At 36.4% G+C, this 27644-nt stretch overlaps 2 protein-coding genes across 5 annotated transcripts in view; one reads left to right on the top strand and one right to left on the bottom strand.

The window, feature by feature from the left end:
• Positions 1-657: 657 nt before the first annotated feature.
• ANXA1 (annexin A1) lies at positions 658-16887 on the bottom strand. 2 transcript variants are annotated; one of them, XM_063423101.1, is made up of 13 exons: positions 16773-16887; positions 13197-13273; positions 10909-11002; positions 10024-10118; positions 9192-9305; positions 8519-8609; positions 7485-7564; positions 6498-6554; positions 5019-5112; positions 4378-4473; positions 3322-3380; positions 2444-2566; positions 658-1027 (listed from the first exon to the last, which is right to left on the bottom strand). In XM_063423101.1, exons 2-13 carry the CDS (start codon positions 13260-13262, stop codon positions 968-970), a joined length of 1029 nt encoding a protein of 342 aa, XP_063279171.1. In that variant the 5' UTR covers positions 13263-13273; positions 16773-16887; the 3' UTR covers positions 658-967. The 2 variants fall into 2 exon arrangements, with proteins under 2 accessions (XP_063279171.1, XP_063279172.1); XM_063423102.1 differs by having other exon boundaries at positions 13197-13270; positions 16773-16851.
• A 7781-nt stretch (positions 16888-24668) lies between these two features.
• LOC134563811 (uncharacterized) overlaps positions 24669-27644 on the top strand; it is a 51273-nt gene continuing 48297 nt past the window's right edge. For all 3 annotated transcript variants that reach the window (XM_063422111.1, XM_063422112.1, XM_063422113.1), the window contains exon 1: positions 24669-24802. In XM_063422111.1, coding sequence (XP_063278181.1) covers positions 24709-24802 — 94 coding nt within the window. In that variant the 5' untranslated portion in view covers positions 24669-24708. The remainder of the gene's footprint in view (positions 24803-27644) is intronic.

The raw sequence follows: 27644 nt of genomic DNA, 5'->3' as shown, positions 1-27644 counted from the left end.
TTTTTTAGATGTTTAAGTAAGTAGTTTCTTAACTGTACAGAAACTTGTGCCTCTCACACAGAAGTGAATGCCTAGGGGGATTGAGCTGGCTTGCAGTAAAACTGTGACTTCTCCTTGATACAGCACTACACAAACCAATCCTTCCTCTTCAAAACAATCAGCATTTGCATTTCAGAAGTAGAAAAAAATAGAGTACCATCAAAATGCAACTATTCTTGCCTCTAGCTAAGATGAGTATATGCAATACTTCAAAAAATAGTAAAATGCCTTAAAATTAGGAGAAGCACTTCAAATGCAGCAATGCACAGTAAATAGTTCCTCTGTTGCATGATCCTGCAAGGCCTCTGTAATCAGATAACGACTGTTTTCGTATGAATAACATGTTTATCTTCTTCCTTCAAATAAAAATTCTAAGTGCTCCCTCATTCCCATTTTGAAGTTGAATAGTTAGGCTGAGCTCTCACAAAAGACGCATTCCAACTGAAACCCTCTTGCACTCTGCCAAAAAGAAATCTTATGCAGATCAGTGCTATACTTGATATTACTACATTATTTTTTGATTAAGCTATTTACTGATTTTTCCCTCACACACTGTACTCACACAACTTGAAATTAAATCCAGAATAGTAACAAAGGATATACAAACTTACACATGGCTGAATTTTATTTTTAAAAGTTTATTTGCTTAGCATAGAAAAAAAACTTTACCATTTTAATAATTAATCATATGAAGAGAAACTTGGGGGCATTCTTTCATTTTTAATAAATAATGGCAACCAGAAGTATTGATGCCATTCAGAGTAAGGCTATTGAAAAAGTACATTCTGGGTTACAGGTTTTAAACATAATACATATGTACTGTCATTCCATAAAAACCTCTGTGTGTAAAGCCTGTGTTTTACATAGACATGCAGATATAAAGATTTTCAGCAACTGGGCTTGAATGCATTTCAGGAGCACTGAAAACTTAGTTATCATTTCCACACAAAGCCACCAGGATGGTTTCATAATCCCCTTTGAGTTCATCCTGTAAATTTAAGCATGAAAACCGCACGAATGTTAGAATAATGGTCTCAAGTAAAACAAATTTCAATTAATATTCAATATACATTGATCAAATATTAGTGCTCCATCTATATAAATTAATCACTTGATAAGACACCAGTTAGCCACAGACTGAGCTGGAACCAAGCAACCTCACGGAAATAATTTGTATGATCTAGAAATAAAGGCATGAATTTTCAGAGTGGAGCATAGGTAGACAAAGCTAGTGAAACTGGGAGGTCTAGTGGCATAAGTGAAGAAGAGAAGCACAGAAGATTTTTATCCACCCAGGAGCTTAGGCTTTTACTCAAAATAAAGTGAAACTTTCTTTCTTGATCAGTGGTGTCCAGTGCTCATTAATATTACAACACTTTGTGTGTACGCACTGTGTCTAGGAGCATCTCAAACAAAGGCTAAGAGAACAGTGATCCTCTACTCACCATGGGATTGCTTATTCAGATTGGTAAAAACAGATAATATGCATTAAGTATGCAGTGTAATTATTACATGCATTTCTTCTTTTCTCTAATTTGAATCTAGTTTTCAGAGATATGTGAATTGTTTAGTGTAGCCAAGTTATGCCTCAAGACATTTGGATGCAATCACCACTTTGCAATATGATGAGGTGGTGTAATTACATAACAAGTTACAGGTCATACATATATTTAAGGGAAGACTAAAAGTGCCTTCTGTCACCTAACTGAAAAAATAGCAGACATCACTAAATATCCAAAAGGCATTTTCATACAGGTAGGGAGTATGTTTTTACTCCAATCAAGACATCTCTTTTTTTTCAGTAATGTCTACTACTCTCCACAAAGGTGCATTGCCAGATTAGTTTTCTTCAAGTCTCTCATCACTTGAATTTTGTGGAAAGTACATTGGGTGGTCAGTCCTTTTTAACAAAATATTTTTGTTAGTTTAACTCATTTACTTAGGTCATAGGGAAAATAGGCCAAATAAATATTAATAAAATTAAAACTTCATTTACTGTAGTACTCAAAAAGTTAAAAACCAATATCTAGTTATGTCAAATACCTCCCTTAGACCTATCATGGCAATCATCTCCACTCTCCTGCCAAGGTACTGCTTAAGAATTTGGGGATATTGTACTCTCCATTCAGCTCTTGGATTCTACTGCAACTTGACATCCTGAGACATGCATCACTACTGTTTCTATAGCTCTTTTGACAAAAAACTCTGACCTGGAAAAGAAATTAGCTCTCCCAGCCTGTGGGCCATTGAAAACATAGGGTACTCATCTACAATGAGTTACGCAGGATGAACCAGAGACTGGGTGAACCAGAGACTGGGGAGCAGAAAATTAACAGATCTTTACTGGACTTCAAAAATCATCCAGTTGTTTTGTGTTTCATGTGTCATGTGGGAGAAAACCTACCATAATGGCTTGGCGGAGAGAGATGCCATACAGACTCTTGTAATAGCCTTTTATTTCATTCATATCCACTTCATGGCGTGAAACCATGATTCTGATGAGGTCTTTGTGCCGGGTCCCAGCACCCTGTTAAAAGAAACAAAGAAAAAAGGGGGAGAAAAAAAAGAGGGAAAATAATTATGCTACTTTCATCACTTTCATCACTGAAGTGCCTTTAATCAAATCCTGTATGTTAATCTATCAGACTTCTTTATAGATGAACATACCCCTTTCCTTTCCTTTTAATGTCTCTTGTAACTGGAAGACTACTGTTTGCCGTACACTAAGGACAGCCTAGACTGTACTGCCTTTCTTAATAGTGCAATGATCTTCATTTTCATTAGGTTTCACTCAATTTTTCACATACTGCTCCTAACCAAGTCACAGGAGTCATGACAACACCTACATACTAGATCATGTTTCATCATGTTTCATGATCTCCAATTGCCTCACTTAGTGCCAGACGGATCATGGATATCTCATTATAGATTAGGCTTCCACAAGGTTCCTGCCAAGATCTATAATTGCTCTCCTTTTCCCTTATCACTATAGTTGTTGTTTTCCAAGAAGGGCTCCAGTCTCCTTCCTGTCACTGTAACAATAAAAGATAAGTTGTGGATGGACAGATGTCCTCCTAAACACACTATAGCAAACAGACAACCCCTCCAACAGAAAGTATAAGACTTCAAAGGAAGGAATGGAAGGAGTGAGAGAAATACTCTGAATTTCTCTCTGCAGTCTTTTTCTATCACACAAAGGGCCTAGAGACCTTTAGCTGATGATTTATTTTTCAGCTTATAAAGCACCTCAAGTAACAAAGAGGAGATCTCTATTTAAATTACCTTCATTGCCAAATGGAGTTTTTCTGCAAAGAAAGCTGGCTTGCTTGTGGCACACTTCACTGTAATGAAGCAATGAGACAAGGTCACTTCTGCTATACATGTAATAAAAGTCTACCAATAAAGCACTTTCAAAACCCGTTCATTTTTCCTACCCGTATACCCTGTTTATGTATTTTGTTGCCTTTCCTCATAATGTATGAGGACAAGAAGATCCTTTCCTCTGTTTATTCAGAAAGCAATTGAGTCAGGGGAGAATAATTATTATAAATACAACACATTTTTCCCTAGTTTACTGACACAAGTTTAAGGAAGGTGTTGCAGTTCCCAAGAAGAAAAATGTGAAAGCATTTATGCCTTCTATAACAGAGCTGGAGGTTATAATCTGATATTTTGTAAACCAAGTTATAGTTCCATTTTGATATTAAGAGGGATCTGATGGAAATTATTCTTTTATTCAAAGTATGTTTGACTGTGATAGAAAAGCTGAGAACAATATGGGTGCCTGGCTCCCAATTACATCTCTGATCCAGTGGTAAGAGGGAGTCTCTTCCTTTTTGTTCATGATAACAGTCACTAACTTTATATGAATACTTTCTTGAACAAAACCAATGAAGGAATTTTTCTATGTTTTTGTATTGATTATTAAATCAATATTATTAAGTATTCTTGCAACATGAAACTTGGAGAAGAGTGGCTTTTGTTGAAGATGGGTTTAAAACTATTGGATTTTTGATACAAACTGTACCTGTCTGACAGCTTTTTTTGGCATATTTATTTCTTGTGAAGGCCTTCGTATGCTGGCAACCCATCTATTCTCCTTAAAACACCTTTCCAAATATCAAGAGAGCTATTTCTACTCATTCATAAACTTCAACTGATTTTAGGTGTCAATTAGATCACTATGATTAAATTAGGCTTTCCAAAGTATTATTTAGCAAGCTTCTCAATGAAGCAGAGTAAGTACAGCACAGTTTCTGATCAGAACAATTATGGCAGAAATAAAAGTTTAAGTATATTCAGAACATACAGTAAGTTTCAATCTGCAGAACCACTTACCAAGGGCAGTAAGGCAATTCTCAATATCCCCTTTCAGCTCCAAATCCAGTACCTTGTTCATGTCATGCTTGCTGTATTTGGTGTACTTCTGAAAGACTAAATAATGGGGGAAAAAACAGTATTCTCCCTGCACTGTATCTGCCCTATTCTGTACTCACTGCTGCAGCAGAGGTCTGTTTGTGGGTCATCTTTCTCACTTTCTTCAGACAGCACAGTGTAAAGAGCAGTGTTACTGCATGGACTGATGGAGCCAGCATATGGAATGGGACTTTGGCAGGAAGGAAGGGCTCATTTCCCATTGGTTGGGGTGGAGGTGGCCAACTGACTAAAGCAGAGCCTGTGACACTGTGTGATAGGCCCCTGTCTAGGGCAAACTGACTAAGAAACAAAACCATTTGGGGGAGTTCTCATAGCTTGGCATTGTGATCACAACCCAGCTGAGACTTTAGTTCTGTTAACAGACTAAATAATATTGCTCATCTCTACTAATGAAAGAACAGCTAGGCTGCCAACTACACCCTTAGTCAGCAAGCGTACTTCCAATTAGAGACATGTCTTGGTAATCTCTACATTCTCTGAATTCATGACCAGGAGATGTTCAAAAATCATCCCAGAGACGCATGAAGCTTTGTCCAACTTACCCCTTCGAAGATGTGGATAGCTTCTTGTAGTAAGAAGATTTACAAACACACCAGTGTCTGTCCCTTTTCTTTTCTCTCCTGCTTCATACAAGGCCTGTTATAAAGAAAAGAAGGTGGCAAGGTCAATATAAGAATAGTAAAACTCAAATAGGAATACTGTATTTTGAGGGTCATTGCTTATTAGTAATGAAAACTGTCCCTTGACACAATCCAGATCAAAATGTACCCTACCTCAGACTAAGTCCAGCTCTTCATACTTCACTTATGTCATAATAGTACCTGGCAAACACTGTGCAGCTAGAAAACATATTTTCAGCCATTTTACAATCATCATCTAGCTTTCCTGGGTATACTACATCCTTGAACTAAGTTATTTTTCATTTGTCATGATAGCAGTATGCATTAAAGCTCAGGACTAGCAGTATTTCTTAAGACTGACAAAACTATGGAAGTTCAGGCCTGGTAGGATTTCATAAGACTGACTAAATTATCTCTGCAACTAAGTGGTGCAATATGCAGGAGAAACCTGTGTACTTGCTACTTCCTCATCTTTCCAGGAGTGACTTTGACTTCCAGGAAAGTAAAAACCAAATCAGTCTCCTCTATTTTTCTCACTGCCTCAACCCTCTTGAAGAGTAATAATAAAAGATTTCAACACAGAAGAAGATTTAACACTCTGCATCAAGATAAACAGTACTGAACTTTTAAACTTAGAAAAAGTATTAATTTACTTTCATATCTAGGGCTGATGACAGAAATAAACTCCTTATGTAACAGGAATTAAAGCAGTATGTCTCAATGTCCTTTTCTTGGCTGGGTTTTTTAAAAAATCAATTTGAAGTCATCTAAACTTAAATTGTAAATGTGATGTAACACTTTATAGGTGAAAATTCAGCAATGACTGAATTTTTGTTCTTGACAAAACAATAAGTTTTGTCAAGATTTTAGCGAAGATAGTCCCACTAATGTTGAAAGAAATAAGAAAAAGATCAGATGTTTATTTCAGATTTATTGAGAAAATAAGTGTGAGGTTTACCAACAGTCTTGAAAGGTTTGTCACTAAAAAACAGTATTTGTATCTAATATACTACAGAGTTCACACTGGTCAACTGTAGGGTAGCTAATTCTGCACACTGATGAGCACATTCTTATCATCTTAATTCTGGAATGGTTTTATAAACAGAAGCAAGGTTGGGTCTGATTCCTCCACTTGTTGACATGTACTTCAAATGGTTTGCATGCTTTTCATGAACTAGATGAGGTCTTGCAGAAATGTTTCCAAAACTATATATTAGGGTGAAGATCTAATTTCCTTCATATAATTAACTTACATGAACTTTGTAAAATACTATCACCTCCAAAATGATTCCTGTATGACATAGAAATTTGTTAGGTCTGCAATGCACAAGATCCAGACAGGCAGTGGAATCTAAGTAAGTCAGAAGGAGAAGTTCTGCAAAGTGCCAAGTATGATCTTACCCTGGCATCATTGTCAGCAAGTTCATCATTCACATGAGGATTTTCACATCGATCACCCTATATAAAGAAATAAATAAAATTTCACTGGTACTCACAATCATTCAGTTCACTAAAGCTCAACATTTAAGAGTTCTGCAGCACCACTCTCATACATAAACCTATGCATAACTGGAAATAGGTGCAATTATGTCAATCATCTTGTGAATAAAACTGTTGTATTTGTAGTCAGAGAACATACTTCTACAGCCATCAGCAACTTATTTCTTAATTCCTACCCAAAAAACCACAGGAAGTATTTGTTTCTTGACTTGAAATTGCAGGTTTCAAACCTGTGACCTGCTCCCTGATGATCATTCAACTCCTTTTAAGCTAATTTGAAAGTTAAAACTGGAAATCCAAACCATGAAAATGGATGCACCAAAAAATTATCCTGTATGCAAGTACAAGGTTCACATACATATACTCAAAAATCAAATATTTATTATTTTTAAACATGTATTTTTATTGGGAAGGTGCAGTGCTTGAACTTGTCTACTTTTGAATGTAAATTTACAAAACACTTTGCCCACTTGTTAACTCCCTGCTCTTGTCCCATTATCTAACTACTAGAAACACACATTAACAGGAAAAAATTTATATCTCTAATTTTAAACATTTCTTGTTTTTCTAGTCAATTGACATGACATTATGCCTGTTACTTTTTCTAGTGATGAAAGATAGCACAAAAAAAACCTTAAAAGTATAACTGATAAAAAAGAAATACTCTTTTACAATAAAGTTTTTTAAAAGATGTTTGGGTTAAAATCTCATTATGGTTTGTCTAAGAACAGTTTCTAATGGTCTAGGATGTGAAAGCAGAAAAATTCACAGAAATTCAAAGAAATAAATATTGCATAAGTATTTATTGCATGTCTCTCTAAAATGGTCTTGAGAGCATTGATTTTTGATTGTAAATATCATAACTCAAAATGCTTAAGCATAGCATACCTTGGCTAGAGCAACCAAAGCCTTTTGAAAGTCTCCAGATGTGTCAGAGATTATGTCTTGTGTCAGATCTCTCTTCAGCACTGCAATCAAATTGTTTATTTTGAAGTTATCAAGTTAGTTGACTACATAATATTTAAAGGTCCCATCAAATCACTCTGATCTTTTTCAGTAATTTGTTAATTTCCCACTTAAATATGCCCACTAGAAATGTGGTTTTCTTACTTTCTCTCATTTGCTTTCAAGTAAAGGAGTTTATTTGTAACATATCCTTTAAACCTTGAGATGTGCTGTGAAATTGGAGGTTAAACCTAAAATGTGCTGAAAAATTCCATCTCTAAGGTATTGTGGGTAGCAATGTCTCAGATTTCTGCTTATAAAATACACAGATCTTTTTCTGAGCCTTTTTCTTTTTCATTTTTACTTCTGGCTGTTCTTATCAGTATTGAACTCAAACACAAAATTCTCCCCAAAGATCAAGTTTTTCATATAGGCTTCTAAGAAGAAATGGTTTGGTAGAAGTTACCTCAACATCTCAGAAAATAGAATTTAATTAGACAACACAGTAAACTTGACTTAAAAAGAGACATCTCATTAGGTTGTAGTAATTTCTGCAAATATTTTTCCCTTTTAGTTCACTGGTTGTTCCTACTGCTAACATGTCTGTGTTGCTAACTCTGTAAGTTTTTGGGTTTTTTTCAAGTCTATGCTTTTATCTTAAAATGTCAGCCAAGGTTTAGTTACAGGGCAAAAAGAGTAACTTGGCTTTGCATGCAACCAAGTAAACACGTATATGTGTGACTTATTCCATGAGACACCCACAATTCCAGCAGTGGTGATGTATCATTTCCTTCACTATTGGGATCTACACAAGGTAGCAAAAGTCACCATGACCTCCCTTCCCAGCAAACCTGTCAGTTTTGCTGACCAGTTCCTCATACTAAGTGAGGCTGTGACCTTAATGTGTCTGCTATAGGGTTGTACAATGGCAGAACTTCTTTCTCGCTTCTTAATACTTATCTCTTGCTCTGAATTACCTTCCTTGTAGTATCTGTTGGCTTCTTTGATTTCTCGGTTGTTTCTTGAGGCCAGAATCTCAATTAAGGTATCTTCATCAGTTCCAAGCCCCTAATAAAAGCAATTGAAGTTTTAGAGATGTTATTCAACGGAACAACCTTGAAATTCTTATCAGAAATAAGATGGAAATCATTGGTTTGGCTTTGAAGGCACCACATGGAATGAGAAATAAAAATTAAAAATATTGTGCTTCAATATAATGTCATTTCAGCTCTTTTGGAATTAATTTTTTTATTATATTCAATATCCTGGTGCTCAAAAAAAGTGCTAAAGGGATTAAACAGTGCACATAAAAGATAAGAATGTAAAATTTATGAAAAAAACCCCTCCTTCCCTTTTTTTCTTTCTCCTCTGTAAACATGAAGATAAATGCTGTGGCTCCCATTAGCAACCAGTTTTCAGAAGGCAGAAAGGGTTCATTCACAGAAAAGGATCTCCTCCAGCTATGAAATTCAGCAAGGACTACTGAGTCTTGTTCTCATAAACTGACTTGCCAATAAAGATTTATTTAAGAAAATGAAGCTAAAATAAAGATAATATACAAACCTTGAAATCTATGTCCAGTGTTACTTATAGGTCTTGATAAGCACAGATGCTCTCTAGGAAAGTTTTTCTCTGAAGATTTTACCTTACCTTCATAGAGGCTCTTAATTCTTCAGCATCAAATTGAGCTGGAGTTTTGAGCAAAGCCACAACAACATCTTCTAGATGGCTTTTCAGAGCTTTTTTCAAAGCCTCTTCTAGACTCTATTTCAGGAAGAATAAGAAACACACTAAGTAAATGAATGGCAAAAGTGTAGCTGCTGTTCAGCAGCAGTCCAAAAATTAGTCTGCCCTCTGATCAATCTTATTTTATATCATTCCTATATCTATAACAGGAAGAAGTATGAAGCACCACTTACAGTTTTAAATTTGTTGCATTTGACATTTTATGTTAATTAAAGTGTCAGGGAGAGTTTTTCAGTAAGGATTCTGGAGTGCTTTCACACATTGCAGTTCAGCTATATTGAAACATTTACAGCATCAGAAGTAGACTCAAAATAAGATGCTCATTCTTCAAGAGAAGATAATGCCATATTACCCTTACAATTATGATTGAGTTGCTTATTTATATAACATTTGAACTCATTGTTTATTGCATAAAGTTTGAAATGAACATATGCGATATCACCCTAAACAAAAACACAGATTCTGAAGAGAGAGGCAATGTTATAATTTGACCTAATTTAAAGTGGGGTGAAAAACTCCTAAAAATCTGATTTATTCTGCCACCTATCTAAAAATGTTCTAAAAAACACTAGAAGCCCCTCCCTGTACCGGTGCTGGTGTACTTGGGGAACAGTGTTGTAGTCCTACAATTCTCCTATCCTATTCAGTATTCCATCTTTACTCATATATACCATTTGAGTCAGGAGAAACATTGATATTCCAGGTGAAAATTAAGCTTGGTTTGAATATACTTTACCTTCCCTTTAGCCTGCTGATAGGCAGCCTTGATCTGTTGTCTCTGAGCATTTGTTCTCTTAGTCAAGATGTCAATGATGGTGGCTTCATCCACACCTATGAATCACCAAACAAAATTCCGATATATTCAGAATATATACATCCTTTAGCCAGTTGGTTTTTTAAGAAAATCTATCTGCTTTATGTCATATTTTGATTTCTTGACAAACTCAAATTTAAACAAATAGAAAGCTGTAATCATCTACAGATTCACAAGATTAGTGATGTAGCTAAGAAACCAAATGAATAGATCTATCCAGGACACAGAAATGTCATACAAAAAGTCTTCAAGTGTTCTGACTGTAGGTCTTCCACTATACTGAAAAAAACTAAAAATTCCCAAACAACCAGAAACCTACACTAAAAACCAAATTTGATGGCATACTCCTTTAATCTCAGAAAGTCAAACTGAAAAATCTTTTGAAGTACAGACAAAGTGCCAAATGTTAATTTCATTAAAAGAGAGAAATGTAACAGAAGAATACAGTATATTGTCAGCATAATCACTGCTTCTTGCAGGAATTTTATAGAAATCAAACCAAAAAGTGTTAGTACAGTATGCTGCAATATTATTTCCTTCCCTGGAAATTAATTTTTTACAACCCTTTCTTCAATATATTCAAGTACTTTAATATAGCATTAAGGTCTGAAACCCTAATACAACATCAGACTATCAAAGACTTGAGATTCTTTACCAAATAGCATAATTTAATGTATTGCCAAGCTTTTAAAAGCAGAGGCACCTCTCCTGCTTGCCACTGTCTCTTTGATGTTTCATTCAGTGCTATTCTCAAAATTTTCTAAGGAAGAATCCTGATGGAGTAAGTTAAATATTTACTCCTCTTACCCTTTACAGTAATAGCTCTGTCTAAGGCAATAACATCAGCTGATGGATCAAAATTTGGGTATGACTGTACTCCACGGATACCTTTTGAACTCTTCTGCAGAAGGAAAATAAAAAACAAAATTTCAAAAATTGTTCATACCAAAGAATATTTTTATACAGAAGCAGATTTGAATGCCCACATAAACTGTGCATTTGACATTGCCTTTTATCATCAAGGAACGTACAGTTTTGTATGTTTACATACAGGTAATTGAATGGGTTCAATAATGGATATGCATTGGATCTATTATTTTCACAGCTCTCATATTAAGCAAAAAAGTACTTCATAAATTGTTTTAGGTACCTGAACATCTATTTCTTAGTGTAAGTTTGATTGCATAAGAAAATAATTAACCATCATAATTAGGAAATTACGTTAAAATTTTATGGGCTCTAAACCCACAATTAAATCCTAAAGGCACTTCCAGTAAAGTGCTAATGTCTTTACTCATCTTATGCAAACTGACTGTGTGTCACATTATAGGTGTCCTCAGCTGATTCATATCTAAGCTTTCAAACACTTCTTGCATTCAAGATCTTGAGGAAGTGTTCAAGCCTAAACCTACAAGGAAGTAGAGACATCTTGTCCAACTTCTTTGAAACCTTAAACATAAACCACAGTCTTCACAAAGCATTATTCACTGTTTTTGGTGAATCCGCTCCTAGATGGACACTCCATAGTCAATGTCTGAATGTCTCTGCGAACTGTACAACAGATCATTTGGCTTGCCCTAAGTCAGCAATATGACACATCAAGTTACATGTAGGACCTAACAGGACTAAATAAGTCATTCAGCACTCAACCCAACAGCACTAAATAACTGATTCTAGCCTACTGCTATGACAGAACCATAAAATGCTCCAAGATTCTTGGATCAAAGATTTACAGAAAATTCCCATTGTTTTGGTATAGGGTTGCTTTTCTTATTAGAAGACACCAGTACTTTAGCTAGATGACCCAGAATCACCTAATGTCTTTCTTGTTTCAAAAACTAGTATTTTAATTTTTTAATCCTTTGCCATTAAAATTAAATATCCCAAGAGAAAGGGCAAGGTTTTATGAATACAAGTTTTGCATACAACAATTTGTACTGAACTTTGTACACTTCTAGGATCTGATAATTAAATGTTCATCTCCCTACACAATTGTCTCAATATGAGTTGTAAAAGAGCAGACAGACTGCATAATTAAATCAGTCTCTTGCATGCTTTTCAAGAGGTCATTTTGTCTTGTGTGCTAAGTCAACAAAGAAATGGGACTGTCTCACTGCCCGTTTCTCAATCTTGCAGGCTAACCTTTGCGTACTGGTTTCCATGCCAAATTTGTCTACCAGCAATACAAAAAAATCTCTCTAATCACCATAGCCAAGAATGTCTCAGGACCCTGGGAATGGGAGGGGGATAGGATGGTGGAGCCAAAGGTTTGTGCACAAAATGTTGTGGAGTCAAAATGAAAAAATCTACAGGGGCCTAGAGCAGAAAACTTTGTTTTTTACTGAAAGCTCCCCCATATAATTTTGTTTTCAAAATGCAATTTTTTTAGCAAACTTGTGTGATTTCATGATGTACTGCTTTACCTTTGCTTTCATGTCAGTATCTTCATCTCATTATCACAAAGAATTTCCATATCATCCTGGCACAGTAACTCTTGGCTCATCACAACCATATCCCTCCCTTCTGATGTGTAACAGTAATCTTTGTCTGAGGGTTTTTACTACGTGCTGTGGCTCGCTCCACCGTGACCGTGACATGACATATGAAAGCTGGCATATATACTAGTGAACTTCACTTCCTCCTTTATGTTCCTGGGTTCCAACTCATGGCCTCCTAAACCTCAGCCAAAGAGTCCGTGTTTTTTTTCTCATGCATTACCTGAATATGTTCATACATGTTCACATAACTCAGCATCAGATTGCCAAATTAAAGATGCTGATCTGAGTATCGGTGATTGAGAATAAGTGACTGGCCACTGGGAATTACATTTTAATTGCATTAACTAGTTCTGCCTAGGAATTGATAACTACACTGATAGGTGAAAATAGGAGCAATTTTTCATCTTCTAGCAAACATCCTAGGTTATATGGTTACATTAGATTATACACTGCAGTAAAATTGGATTCCAGTTGTAATCTGCTGGAGTTTTGCCATTGCTTTTTTTTCCATTTGCATTTATGAAAGATGTTTAAATGCTTTTAAACCATTTGCAAGGATACAGGAAAATAAAGTTTAAAAAAATTGATAATACTTACAATACATTCCTGCTCCTGATTGTCCATGAACCATGCCTGCTTCAGAAATTCTGATACCATAGCCATATTGACAGCTTCTGGGAAGAGATGCACCAACTTACAAACCATTTTTTATCATTTTCAGCATCAGTGCAACTGAAGATTTTTCACCCCCAAAACCACTTCTCTAGCACTATGACATGTTGTGGTTAATGTCCCACACGGTAACTGGCCTGTGCTATTGGAGGCAGGCAACTTTGATGTTTCATGAGTGATGTGATGATCCACAGCTGCTTCCTCACTCCTACACTCTTATCTACCTTCAGATGTTTTAGATAAGAACAGCAGTAATACTATTTGTTTTTAGCAATACATTAGCATTTGCATTTATTTACAACTGGAAGTTACTAGAAACCAATTAGTCTGTCTTTCTCATTAGTTAATCTATCATCTATGTTCATTTAATTTGAACATTTTGAAATTCCCTAGTAAACCAGGATTCTTGTCTCATCATTTACTGAGTCTGGACTTCCTGTGTATTATGCTAGGAAAAAGGATATTCTCTTGTTAAATATTCTTTCATGTAGTTTCTTTGACTAGACGTTTTCTAAGGAAGATGGGTAAATCTAGATAGTTTTATACATGTTGCTTTTTCTTACATATTTTCTAAAAATTCTACAAAATAATAATAAAATATTACCCATTTAAGAAGAAGAAAGAAAAGAAAGTTTTGCTTTTTATCACTCAAAAAAAAAAGTCTACCCAGCTTTCCCAAAAGTTACTATGTAGAAAAGGAAAAAATGAGAGGTCATGTAACATTAAGTACTCAAAAGTAACGAATAGGTTGCTTCATAAAAACTTCTGTTGTTTGCGTGGGAAATATTCTGTTTGCTAACTGAAATAGCAAGGAAATAGAAAGAAGAAATTAATGGTTTATCAAACAAAGTTATTCAAACTAGATTTTTACTTAAAAACACTTTTCCTCAGCACACTCTGGGAAAGACTTGGTTTTAAAGCACACGTGTAAGCAGTAACTAGAGATAAGGTTGCTGAGTAAACCAAACTGATTTTGAAGCTGGTGTTAAGAGACAAAGTTCTACTTGCAGTCTTGGAGTATGGAACATATACACAATTACAAAAAATCATTTTAGTTATGCTGGTAACATATCCCCTTCATCCTGTAGGAAGGGCAGAGACCAGTCTTCTGAATTGATGCAAAGTTTAGAACCAATGAGTGTAGCTGCAGCCCAGCTCTCTCTTTCCCTCACAGCAAAACTGTAAAGCTTGCTTCTGCATTCAGCAGCCAACAAAGTCAAAAATACCTCACACAGCCAGCCTGCAGCTCACTCCAAAGTAAGGGCCAGCCAAATTCTCTCTTTCCCAAAAAACTCTTGCTTTTGTTTCCTTCCCTTAGGGAGGAATTAACTCTGCCTATGCTGCCACAAAAGCTGAAACTGATTTAAAATCTGTATTTGTGTGTTATTTACAGTAGATCCCAACTGGGTATTCAGTCAGATTTAGGGACCAGCATTTATGACCTGCGATTTACTCAGGATCAGAAAAGCCTGATCACATCACAATTGCAACATCTATCTCTCTCAAGCTGTCAGAGTGACTCCTGCACCTTTCTGTTGACAGAAGTTAACTAGGGCAGACGAAGCAACATGGTACCCAAAATTCTGCTGCATTTCATTACAGCACGCAGGAAGGCCAAATGCAGCGGGATGGAAACAGTTAAGTCTCCATGCTGGGTACACTTAGTCATCAATGCTGACATGTCCTGGTATATCTGCCGACTGACTGATTCACAGAGCAGAGAAACACCCCAAGCTATGGAACAAGATGCCGTCTCCCAGCACCAGATCTGAGAAGAGGCTGAGACCTCTCATTTTTTCCTTTTCTGCAGAGTGACTTTTGGATTATTCCTGATAAAGTAACCCTTTTTAGGGAGACTTGCCTTCAGGAAGCACTGCTAACACATCCCTTTTGTCTACATATCCCCACCCTTGACACCAGTCTCTAAAGGTTTTGATGCCTCTGGGGCTGGCTAGAGCACAAGGCTACTAGACTACACTAAATTTGGTTTATTAAGCCTCTAAAACTTCATTTTTTATTATTTAAATTATACAGTAAGAAAAAAATCTATGCCTTAAAAACTTTTCAAATTATTTTTCTTCTGTTGAAATAAAGCCACTGGCATGTAGATCCATCTAGTAAAGAAATAATGCAATTTTAATGAGTCAAAGTAGTCAGCAGCCCTTGGGAGGAGCTAAAGACCTTAGTCTGCTTGAATTAGTTTAGCAAGGTAAGAAACCAACTTACATATAAAACTCTTTTTCTGCTTTAGAAGAAACTACAACTGGTAAGAAAAAAGAAGACTGGAATCTAGGAAGACAGCCAGGCCCCTGATGGAGACAAGGTCTTGACCTGTACTTTGTCCCTTCACTCTAAAATGCAAAAAGATGAAGTAAAAAATACCTAGATCCAGGAGGGATACATTCAATCCAAATATTACTTCAATATAGTATGAAAAGGACTGGAGCAACTGATTCCCAGTTGGAATGATCAACATCGCAATGGGATTGAAAAATGAAACAGACATCCAGACTGAAAGCCCTAACTGTTGTTCCACAAAAATCACTATAATATTGCTTTCTGTCTGGCTCTAAATCCCCTGAAGATGCACCCTCAAACAGGAACAATCAAAAATTTTCAAGGTTTTGAGAAAATACCTTTTAAAAAATATTTAAAGACATAAACTAGATTTTTACACTACAGTCAAATGACAGCATTTATCTGTGCTTATTTAACCATATCATGAAGCAAGTCAGATCCTTGTAACTTTCAAAGGCTTAAAAGCAGGATCCTGATGTAAACTACAGTCATGACACATGGTCAGAAAAACAGGCAGAAGATCTAATAGAGTAATTTACTTTGCAGTGGCAATGCTGAATATGCAAACATCAGAGAGAAAAACAGTCTCATCCTTGTAAAATTCTATGGAAAAATATAGCAAAAAGAACCCCAGATGATACAGCTTTTACGTAGCTTTGCCAGGTTCTTAGTCATAAAAGCAGCATTTTGTTCTCATGTTTCTAAAAAATGGGTTTGACTTCTAAAATTTTATTTCTGATTTGATTTCTAAGAGATTTGATTCTCATCACTTTCATGAACTCCTCTACAGTCACAATGCAGCAAACTGTTGTTGAAGTAACAACAGCTGTTTCTATTTTTTAAGTTTACATTACCAGCATAGTAGTTTTCTAGGAACTCTGTTTTTACTGCAGGTTTCTACATCTGCCTACTAAAAAGGCAAAGAGAAAGCATATGAAATAGTCAACTGCAAATAAGTTTGCTTTTGAAATTGTAACCATTTTTTATTCCCTTTATTTAATTGCATTAAATAAAAGCAATAATTGTCCAAGCCCTTGTTTAAAATGTTCCAGAATGGAAAGAATTTTTCCTGCCCACACCCATCTTTTTGCCTGACAGCAAGTCCAACCCACAGAAAGTTAGCACCAGGTCACTTGACAAATTCATACAATTTCTCAAATGTACTGGGTCTATAGAGAGCAATAACAAACTACAAAATCCTACCTTCCTTCTCACAAACACTGCCTTGCAGGGCTGCACGGTCAGGAGTAAAGGAGCAGAGGGCTCTCAAAGCTTTTATATCCTGTGCAGGAAACTCCACCTAGCAACCAGTGTTTCCACAGCCCCAGTAATCATCTACAGCAGCTGTAGCTGGGTGCCACCCAAACTGGAGAAACATTAGGAGAAAAAAAAACCCCAGTCATTGCGAAACTATGCGCTGGCGAAAATATGAGCAGATTTCAGAAGGGAAAAGATAACAAATGAGCAACCCATGGTAGTTCTCCTCTCCTGCCCTGACCACATCCCCAGTTTTAATAAATTGCATAAATCTTTTGGGATCATATGACTAAATATTAAGAAAACTAAACTTGAGTTATTCTCTTCACATATTGACATGTCTGATATAACTTCAAAAGGGAATATATTAAGATACATCTTTGCTCAGTGAAACTTTGAGAGAAGAGTGAAGAGTCAAGGCAGCATCCTTACTTCACTGAGATCCAGTAGCTATCAGCTCTGCATCTTCTGCATGTGGGCCCATGGTAGAAATAAGCAGGGAATAAAACATGTCTAGTATTTCATACAAATAACTTTTTTTTTCTTGGAAAGAAACACATGGAAAAAGGCGGGCTTAATAGAAGGGCAATAATTGGCATCTGCATAACTAGAAAGAGATTGAAGCAATCAGATTAAACTTTGAAGTTCAAAGTGAGAGTGGTTTTCACAAGACCAGGGTATATCTGCTAGAAGTGGTTTTCTGCAAGTACTTCCTTGCCCAGCCAGCACAGCACAACACCGTGCATATCACTAACATCTCAGATTGGCCTCAATCATGATGCCCAGTGAAGAAATACCTGTTGCGGAACCAGAAGTGTTTGCAATGGGCAGATAGGGCTCCCAGCAGGTTTTCATCCTCCTTCTGCTGACTGGCTGCAATGCACAGGTATCACAAGTATGGCTCATCTGCTTCACATGAACATATATGAAATGCAGTCTGCCCTTGAATCCCGTGTCTAACAATTAATTATATGAGGAGGACAAAGAATAGACTGATGGTGATTATTAGAGGGGATCCACACAAATTTCTCAAATGTAATGTAACACACATGCACATTCCAACATAGCTTACATATTCCTCCCTACACCCGAATGTGTGGTGCTCAGAGTAAACTGCTCATCAGAGTCAAGGAGGTCCCCATTGCAGTAGCCTAAGGGAAGAGTTTCCGGGGGTACTGAAGTACACAGCAGTCAGTCCACCCCAGCCCCAGGATCTGCCCTCAGCAGTGGCCTCAACCCTCATTCCCCACTTGAGCCACTACCCTGCTGCCTTACCCTGCTGCCTTACCCTGCTGCTGGGACTGAAAGTGGGACTCAGCCTATGGCCTGTCACATTCCCATCCATGCCAAATGCCTGGAGCTGGAGCTGCCTACAATGCCCCCCCCCCGGTGTCCTGCTCCTGGCTGGAGTGATGGGATAAGAGGGGCTGCCAGGCCCTGCCTGCTGACCCCCATGTGAACACTTCTGACCCCCAGGGAGTCTCCAGCCACCCTGGCTTTCTGAGAGCAATTTTCTCCTGTGTTTTGTTATCTCCTTTCCCCTTGTACATTTAATATGTCATTTCACAAAAGTATTTTAGATGTTTCCAGTAAGCTGAATTATTGAAGGGGCCTACCAGCTGACAATGATACAATGAGCAAGCTGTCAGGTGTATGCTGATTTGTTTGTTTAATTATGATGTGTAATGTTGAGATTACTTAGCCCACCTGAATTCCATGTCAGACTGACACTAGTAGTCTTATTTCATTTGGGTCAGGTGTTGGCCAGAATCTCTATTTTTACTCTTTTTCTAGGACTGTTTACCCAGTCTATTAATGAGCATGGCTAAGAGTAGGAATCAGTGTGCTGCAAGTGCATGGTAAGACACTCTTCCACATCAACTCTTTTTTCTAATATAGTTTTTCCATAATCAGATTACCATCAGATTAATCAGATTTTTATCATAGTATTTTTTAACTTCTGATTTAGTTCTTTTGCTTTGGGTTTTTTTAAAAAATCTAATTCTATTGTCATTCAGGCCCATGTTTCCACCTTTAGAGTGATGTCACAAGAAGGCATTGTGCTCATTGCAGAAGCTGTTTGCATTTGCTTTTCCTCCTTTTTAATGGGTGGACAGATGCTGGTTGACTCACTGTCTTCCTGGAGCCCAACTGAGTCACCATTTGCACTAGTGTGCTTTATTGTACAAAGTGCTGCAACTTAAAAAATGCAGTTTAATTAGATAGAACTCTTAACAATTGTTTATTTTTAAGTTTTTAACTGTTACTCTAGTATTTGTTTCATAAAGCTATCACAGTTTGCATTTTTTTTATTGTTGAGTTGTCATTATTTATTCAGAAGTGACAAAGCATGCAGCCACTGATGTAGAGGCTCAAATGTTTTAAAAGTGACAAAAATAAGCATTTATTAATTAATAAATAAAATGCAATTGAGAGAAAGAGAAATGTTCATTGAAAATAGAAAAGAAAAATAGTCACTTGATAAACTGCCAGATATGGCCATGCCAAATATTTCTCTTAAGACCAGTAATAACGTGTCAGTTGGGAAGATGGGATTTCCCCAAGCAATCCATCCCACACAAAATGATAGAAAAATGAGTCAGGAGTTGTCATGGAGTTTGAGAGCGAGAGCAGCAGCCCTGACATATATTTCAGAGGCTGCTATCAAGCTGCTGCAAATCTGTGTTTATTCTACGCTTGGTGCCTTAAAGAAGAGTTAAGTTTGGGGAAAATTAGGAAATGATGATTCTACCTACACTAAATCAAAGACTCCATTTTACAGATGACCTTGTGACTGCCTATGAGATAAACTCTAAGAGAAAATTGATGGTCCCAAATTGCATTGTTATAAAGTAGCATTATCCTGAAAGAGCCCCTGGCAGTATGGTCAGGTGATAAATCCCAAAACAGAGCTCTGCCCATTGCATGCCAGGGCAGCCATCTATTTTGAACCATCTGACAGTAATCCAGAGCCAACTGGAATCTGCCTTTCTCACCTTTTGCACCTTACGGCTTTGTTTATCTTCAGCAACTTTTATCCACCTCCTCAGAAACTGAGGAGGAACACATTATTCGATTCCCTTAGGCACCCAGGACCTTCAGAGTAGCACCTGCCCTCAGGTTTCAGAGACATTAATATCAATGACACCGATCTAAGGGCAGGTAGGACATACAGCAGGCCTACTAAAGGCTGTAGTACTTCCAAGAAGACATTCCAGACATAATGCTGTGTTTTCACTAATGCATATTTATCAACTCATGTTTCAGGAAGCATGCCTCAGTTGCGTTATTCAGAAAAACATCTTTCCTGCATATTAAGGTATAAGGTCTCCTCAGACCTTCATCTCTTTCTTTATGTATTCATTAGACACAATGGGACATATTCAGAACTGCATAATATTTCTTATGGATTCTCTGTTAAAGGTTTTATTTTCATTAATATTGTATTTCCCATTCAGATCATATTTCAGATCTGAACTTTTTTGCAAGCTTGTAAATAGGGAAAAGATTGGGCAACATGTATTTGCTAATAATGTTGCAAAACAAATCATAAATATTTTTGAGGGATTTTCTAACAAGGATTCATTTTATTTACACTGCATAAAATATTTAGCACCTCTGTCTTTTAACATGGATTTGCTTTTTGTTATTGCCTCATGAAATACTGAATTAGCAATAATTCTCAGAAAACAGGAATCCCATGGTTTAATTAAACATTTGCTGATTTTTTTTTAATTATGCATTTGCTTCTATAATCAGCTTTAATACTTACTGCTCTCTTAGTTACACTAAGTATATTTCTGCAGTTCCATAAATTTTTAGAAGTGTAATGGGATATTCTGAGTCTCATTGTTAAACATGGCTTGGCTATCCAGAAGACAAAAGATGAGCAGCCCCTTGCACAGAGAAATAAAATAGCCCATCCTCTCATAGAAACAGAGTCATGAGAAACCATGAGAAACCATGTCAAAGTAACATCATTTTGAAGATTAGAAATCTCATTCAGTTTAAATGAACTCAAGTTCAGAAAAATGCTTTCAGAAGATTTTAAATTTCTCAGACTGTCTTCCAGACAAGAACCTCTATAACTGCGTGACAGAGTAATTTATATGAGGAAAATGTAGACCTTCTAGACAGCTTCTAGGAAAAAGACTTTGGAAATCCTTGTTACACATATCTTCTTCCAAATCACAGTAGAGTAAAACAGACCTATTTGATGATGAAGCTCTGACAATAATAGTAAATTACCGTGGAAGGTAAAACTCAGGGCACATTCAGGGTAAAGAGCTAAGAGAACAAGAAAAAGTTGGAATGCACAAGCTTTTTACTGTCCTGTGCAGTGTACAATGCTAGTCAGAGGGTGTAAACAATTACAGAAGACTCATTCAGGTTGAGGGAACACAAATGACTTCAACAATTGAACTGTTCATAAGAGCTAGGGAAAGGTTGATCCCCTTAATGGAGAAAATATCCAAACATCCTCCCTGACAAAAAACCAAACCAAATCAAGAGAGTTGGTGATCTTAGGAGGACTGGAACCAGGCCATCTCTTCTATGGAAATCAAGCAGCAGGATGAGCAGTCCCCTGATTTACAGGAGACTGTACCGTGCCTCACAACTAGGTTGTTGTAGCTTCAAAGAAAGAAGAGACAACCCTAATTAACAAAAATTTAATCAGCAGATAAACCACCTATGGTACTGTAATATGCAGGTTAAGTTTAGCCATTAGGGATTTCAATGGCTAAACTAAAATTAGTTTATTTGGCATTCTGAAATTGATTCTTTGAAGGAACTTTACATCTACGGCCTTTCTTGTGCCACTTTTTCTTTTAAAGAAAATTAATATTATAAACATTTATAAATATGCCCTTAGCAAACTTTGCTGCTTGGGTTCCTGTTGAGATATATACCAGTGAGTGGATCTATTGACAAAAAATGTCTGAGTTAAAACAATAAAACATATCTCATTCCCTATCTACAACAAGGAGCAAGTATCATGGTCTGAATTTTCAGAATCCCGTCAGTCAAGGTGATATTGTTCTGAGTGGCATCACCCTGACTTAGGTCCCACTACTGTGAAGAAACAAGAATTTACATAACAAGTGAGTGCATCATAGTAAATCATGTTTTGCTCATTGTCTAAGTTGAAGGTGTGGTAAGAACAGTCATAAAAAACCTGGGAAAACTATATATTCCATTCACTCTTGCAACAACTTGTTCTCAGAACAGTGGGGGTGGTTTGGGGCTGGGAGAAGTTCTTGGAGACTGCTTGGCTGTTACTATTTCACTCAGCAGCTTACCTGCCAAAATTAGGAGACAGAACTAATTCGCAATTAGTCAGTGATTGCAAAACTGATTTGCTTCTATGGAACATGAGAATAGTTTAACCTCAAACAAAATAAATCTTTTCATGTACCTTTCCCTTTAATATTCACAAAACAAAAGTATTGGTAGTAAAAAATCTAAGCTGCAGTATTCCATTTGAAAAAGTATTTTTTCTACCCTGTTCCCTTTTATGTTGTTTTGTTTCCTCAGTTTAAATATAAGTTTATTGTTGACTTTCAGCAAAATATAATTTGTATCCAGGAGATTTCCTACAGGTTTCTGTATTGTGATGTTTAACAGGAATTCCTTATTGTGTTTCCAGCTAAAACCACTTTTGTTTCAGTTTTACTCTAGACTGGATTGCCTCAAACTGCTGGGGAAGAAATACCACTAGGGCACAATGGGTGATATGGTGTGATTAAAGGGAAATTTTAAAGTGTTTAAGCTTGTTTCTCCTTCAGAGAGAGCAAGGTTCAAGACATGTTTGTATTTGTTGTAATTTGTTCCATTGTAGAACTGCCTAAAGGTACATAACTCAGAGTTTGATTTGCATTTGATTTTCCTCAAAGGAGAAGTATGCAGATGCAACACTTCAAACATAGCCCAATTATATACCAGTGTAAATTACCTATTACTTACTTATGGAGCTGTTACAAGTTTCTCAAGACAATCAAAGTCACTGGGAATATACAAAGAGGAACATGAAACTCCAAGCCATACAAATTTATCTTCACATAATTATGCATGAGCTCTCATGGATAACAAAATACAAGAGAGAAGAGTGAGTGAGTACAGTGAGTATAGTGAGTCCCAATGATGGCAATTTAAGAAAAATACATACAGAGTAACTGATTACTGCAGGGATCTTTTGAAGGACATTTTCAGTAAAAAAAAGTAAATGTTTGTCAGGTAAAGATTCTTATTAGAGTAAAATTAGCAAGAATACCAGCCAAAACAAACATACTGAAAGGAATGATCTCTAGATATCTGTGACACTACCAATCTGTTTTATTGTGTTTGTTTAATAGCTAGCACAGTCACATTCTAGTTCAAGAATGGGACTGCTACTCAGCCCTCAAAGATTAAACAAAGCAAGAAACATCACAGTGAAAATTAAAAATTTAAGTAGAAAACCAAAATACCTTATTTAAATACTGCTGGGAATACAATGTTTTGTGTTTGCTTTGCCAGTTTCTTCATTTAGCAGTAGTTATTGTCCTAATACATCTTACCTAATTTATTAATGTAAAAATAATTTGAAAATATACTCTGTCAAGTATGCTTTTATTTTTGTAAGATTGTGACTATTTTAAATCAAACACCCTCATTTGTTCAGATGGTTGATTTTCTATTGTTTCTTTTTCTCCTTTTCCATTCTTTATTCTTTTTTTCCTCTGTTGTAAGAGGAAAGAGGAAGGATGGCAGAAATACTCTTTACTATCATAAAAAAGAAAAATCACAAAATAGTTCCTTTTTAAAAAGAAAAAACTCTCTCATAAGAGCCTTTTGTATAGGTCCCATGCTGTATTTTTTACATCCTACTGAAGCTGTAAAATATTCAAATTAGCACAGTAGAGCAAATAGTCATGGAAATTAAATTTTTGTTGTAGATTATTTGTACAAAAGTTCACAAGGAAGCCGTTTCCTGTAAACTCACAGTGAAACTGCTTGTTGAGTTAGTGATACCAAAAGCCTTCCTTTTGTACTATAATATTGAGGCAAGTTCCTGGTTTAGTCCCTTTTGTCATAAGGGTGGGGTACATACAAAAAGCAATGAGGTAGAAATCCTGAGCCACTGGTCTCACCTGCCCAGGCTGCATCACGTCAGCCTGCAAATCTCATTCTGTATTTTCTTTTGCAATTGCTAAATAGTACTTGCTTGTCCCTGTTTCTGCTGCTATTTTGTTCATATTAATATAAGAATATATCAGAATTTTTGTGCCTGGAGTTATTCCAAGAGACAGTTCAAAATAACCTGCCTGTCTCAGCTGAGGCCAGTCACAGCATAATGGCATAGTCAGCGATAAATTTGTGGGCTTGTTTTACCTTTAATTAGCAGACAAGGGAAATGGCAAAACACTTCCTTGAAAAAATATTGTAAAGAGCAGGGAAAACTTTATTCTAATCGAGTAACAGCTTCATCTGGACCAATTTAATCACTCAGTTAATATGAAAATAGAGCTGAGATTGTATAAAATACAACTTGGAACCCTATCAATTTGACTACTCCTGGAAGTGTAGCAAGAGAATCATGTTTCACACTCCTCCAGCTGAAACAGGTGTAGAGTGTAATTATAAATTATTCTAATGAAGCCCTTCTCATTTTGTGGGTATTTGTGCTTTCAGATATACATAGAACCAACCTGTATTTCTTTTTCACTTATGGTTAAGTTTCCCACAGCTCTGAGCTTCATCTAGTAAGTTTTAGTCTGCTGGCAAAACAGACATTGCCTGACACAGGAGTTGGTGAGAAGAAACCTGATCCATGTCTATTTTACTTTCTCCAGGTATCCTGTTGCCTAGTGAGGCTCTTGCATTTTTTGCAGGTTAAATATTTATGTACACAGTACGGGAGGTTTTCAGAAAATACCAGAAGTTAACTCTCATCTCTCTAGAAACTCTGAGAAACAGACGGATAACCATGGATGAAGGTAATTGTTTAGGACTTAGTATGTATTTAGTAAAAACAAGAAGTGTTTGTGTATGTTGCATTATGACACACAGCAATTGAGAGTGAAAGGGTGGAGCCAGGCCACTATTTTCTCAAATAAGTTGAGTGCAAAGTGTGAAGAGGACAACCATCTGTTTTTCAGGGGAAGAAAAGAAAAGAACTCGTGCATGTGAAATTCATACTAAAAGAGCTAAGTTGATTGCATACAGAAAGACAAGCACAAATGAATGAGAATAGTTTTAAACATGGCAGATTTTTTTTCAAAAGCTGTCTTGCTAACCTAGGAAATGTGTGTTTGAATGGTAGGGGTAATTTGGAAAGTTGTATATGTGCCTTAATAAGCATTTTAAAAAGTGTGATGAATTAAGGTTTTCTAAATAAAGTCACTGCCGGTTTTACAAATAGTTTGTGATTTTTTAGAAAAATAGGCCTGACATTTCACAGTTCAACAAGTTATTGAGTATTTCAGGCACAATACTTATGTAATTTCAGGAAATACAGTCTTAGAAGATGAGCAAGAGAGACTGTACAGGGAAATCATCAAAGGGCGGATTAATATGGCTTCTGGAGAATGTCTGAAAAGTACAAAATTGTCTAATAATGTAAGAATCTTTAGTTATTTCTCAGAAGATTGAGTTTAGAAATCTTCAAAAATCATCAATTTGATTGTAGGACAGCAAGCATTGAATTTAAGGAAAAAGAGTTTCAGTTGGATTTTAAACATAAATCATTTTTACTAATAAGTGACTAAAAATGGGTTAAATTGGTCCTAATTTCTTTTTTGCCATTATTTTATCTAGGACTTGGGTTTTTTTTGCAAACTTAGATCTTTTCTCAAAGTCTCACATGCCTGCTGCTTATTTCTTTCCTGAAATTTTAACTTCTCTCTCCTGAAAAAAAAATTAACCTGCAAGGCAAATAAGGTTTCCCTTATTATGAGGATTATGCCTCAAAGAAGAGATGACGTGACAACAAAAGAAAAAATATTATATTGCCAAAAGTTATGGGTTTCCTCCTAGATTTTCCACAGAGATAACATGTATTCTAACAGTGATATCTTAAAATTCTCTTTAAATTGCACTTGTACTCTTAAAATAATTGTTGTTTGCAGATTGCCTCCTACAAAAACAATTGTGGCTGTTCAGGCTTCATTTTTTTTTTCTGATACAAACCCAGGTGTGGCCACATTTGAGGGCTGACAGGTAACCAAGATTGGATTTTAAAAGTTGAAACATTCAGCATCCCCAGCCATTGATAGTTTGAGACTTTTATTAAGTATGTGTTTAGGGTTAGGATAAGTGAAAGCAGAAGGCCAGATTCTATAATTCCTTCTCAAGGGTGTATAATTAAAAAATAAATGAGCAGTTATGCAAAGCCTGTAACAAAAATGCAGGGTGGTTTGTCTTGCCCCACCTTAGGGATCAGGGTGCTGAAAAGCAGTACAAGGAAAGATGAGGAAGATTTACAGCTTGTTCTATGCAACCTGCGAATTCTGTCCATATATCATGAGGGAACACTCTTCTCTTATGTAATATTAGACCTTACCACACACACAAATATTTGTAAAAGTAGTTTTTCCTCAGATGTCATAGTTCTCAAGCATTATGTTTAAAATGTAAATGCAATAGTAAAGATTAAGGTTGAATTGCCATGTCTGATTTAGAGATGAATAGCACCATTATTGGGGCACTGTGGTCTGTTTGTAGTGTCAGGCAGATGACTAATGAATGAGCAGTCTGGTAATACCATGGAATCTCAGGTCTAATGAACATGAAGGAAAAACTCTGCCTATCAATAGACTCACAGACACACATCTTTTTCCAAGGAAAATTAAATCTACATTCTTGCATTTCGTCCGGCATCTCTGTATGAATGCAAGAATCATCAAAAATACCTGTATTTTCAAGGTGAAAGATCAACAAAATACAGCAAGAAAAGCTTTGCATTCTGTGGTAGCGAGCTGGAATATCGACTTTTGACATGGATGTTTTGCTCCAGACTGGCAACTTATCAGGTGATAGCTGCTATGTATTCTCTTCTTCTTGCCAATATACTACATATATATATACACACATATTTATCCTGACTGACTGTTTAACCTTTACTTCAGAACTGAAGAATAACAAGTTAAACATGTTTGGTTGTCAGCTCAGTTGAGCAATACAACTGGGCAAGGTTGTTTCTTAAGGCAGTGTAACCCGAGAATGTTAGAGATAAAAATGTGGTTTGACCAGACAGAGTAAAAAGAAAATGTTTGCATAATACCTTTTCCTCTGTAAAAGAACTGAATTGTAGCTTGTAACATTGTAAATAAGCCTTTACTTGTAATACACTGTCCAAATTTATTGCTAAATCACTTTCAGGGGATGAGATGACATTATAAAAGATATCCTGGTATGAATCTTCACACCAGCTGATACCAATGTGATGTAGTACTAATGAGGAAGGAGTGGACTTCAGAAACAATCCAGGCAATTGGCAAATAGGAGAGAAAGCCACTATTCCATGCACAAAAAAGAGATGAGTGTTCAGAAGGCCCGTTTTCTGTGGCAGTGTATTGATTTAATCGGTTATGCTTTGTATATTTTTGTACTCGTTTGGTTCTCTGAACCCTTCCCCCTGATGCTTCCTTTGTTTAACTCATATGACTCCTGTCTGCACCTGCACCTGTTATGTGGCACACGGTTAGTTGTCTGTTATTTCTCCCGCCTTTGTAAAACCCCTCCTACTCTCTCCTGATTAGTCCAAAATATGTTCTCCTACCCCTGGATCCCCTAGCAACCTGCCCTGGTTGGCTGGAAGCAGCTGACCACCCCCTTTGC

Source organism: Prinia subflava, chromosome Z (assembly GCF_021018805.1).
Source record: "Prinia subflava isolate CZ2003 ecotype Zambia chromosome Z, Cam_Psub_1.2, whole genome shotgun sequence".
NCBI lineage: Eukaryota > Metazoa > Chordata > Aves > Passeriformes > Cisticolidae > Prinia > Prinia subflava.
Note: the sequence above shows the minus strand (reverse complement) of the source record. Positions and strands in the feature narration are given on the sequence as shown.

Bases quoted from the DNA above. Each gene is read 5' to 3' on its own strand.
- ANXA1 (XM_063423101.1), bottom strand. From the start codon at position 13,262: ATGGCTATGGTATCAGAATTTCTGAAGCAGGCATGGTTCATGGACAAT. The intron at 11,003-13,196 runs GTAAGTATTATC...TTCCTTCTGCAG, and splicing joins ATCAGGAGCAGGAATGTATT to AAGAGTTCAAAAGGTATCCG. The intron at 5,113-6,497 runs GTAAGATCATAC...TCTTTATAACAG, and splicing joins TTGCTGACAATGATGCCAGG to GCCTTGTATGAAGCAGGAGA.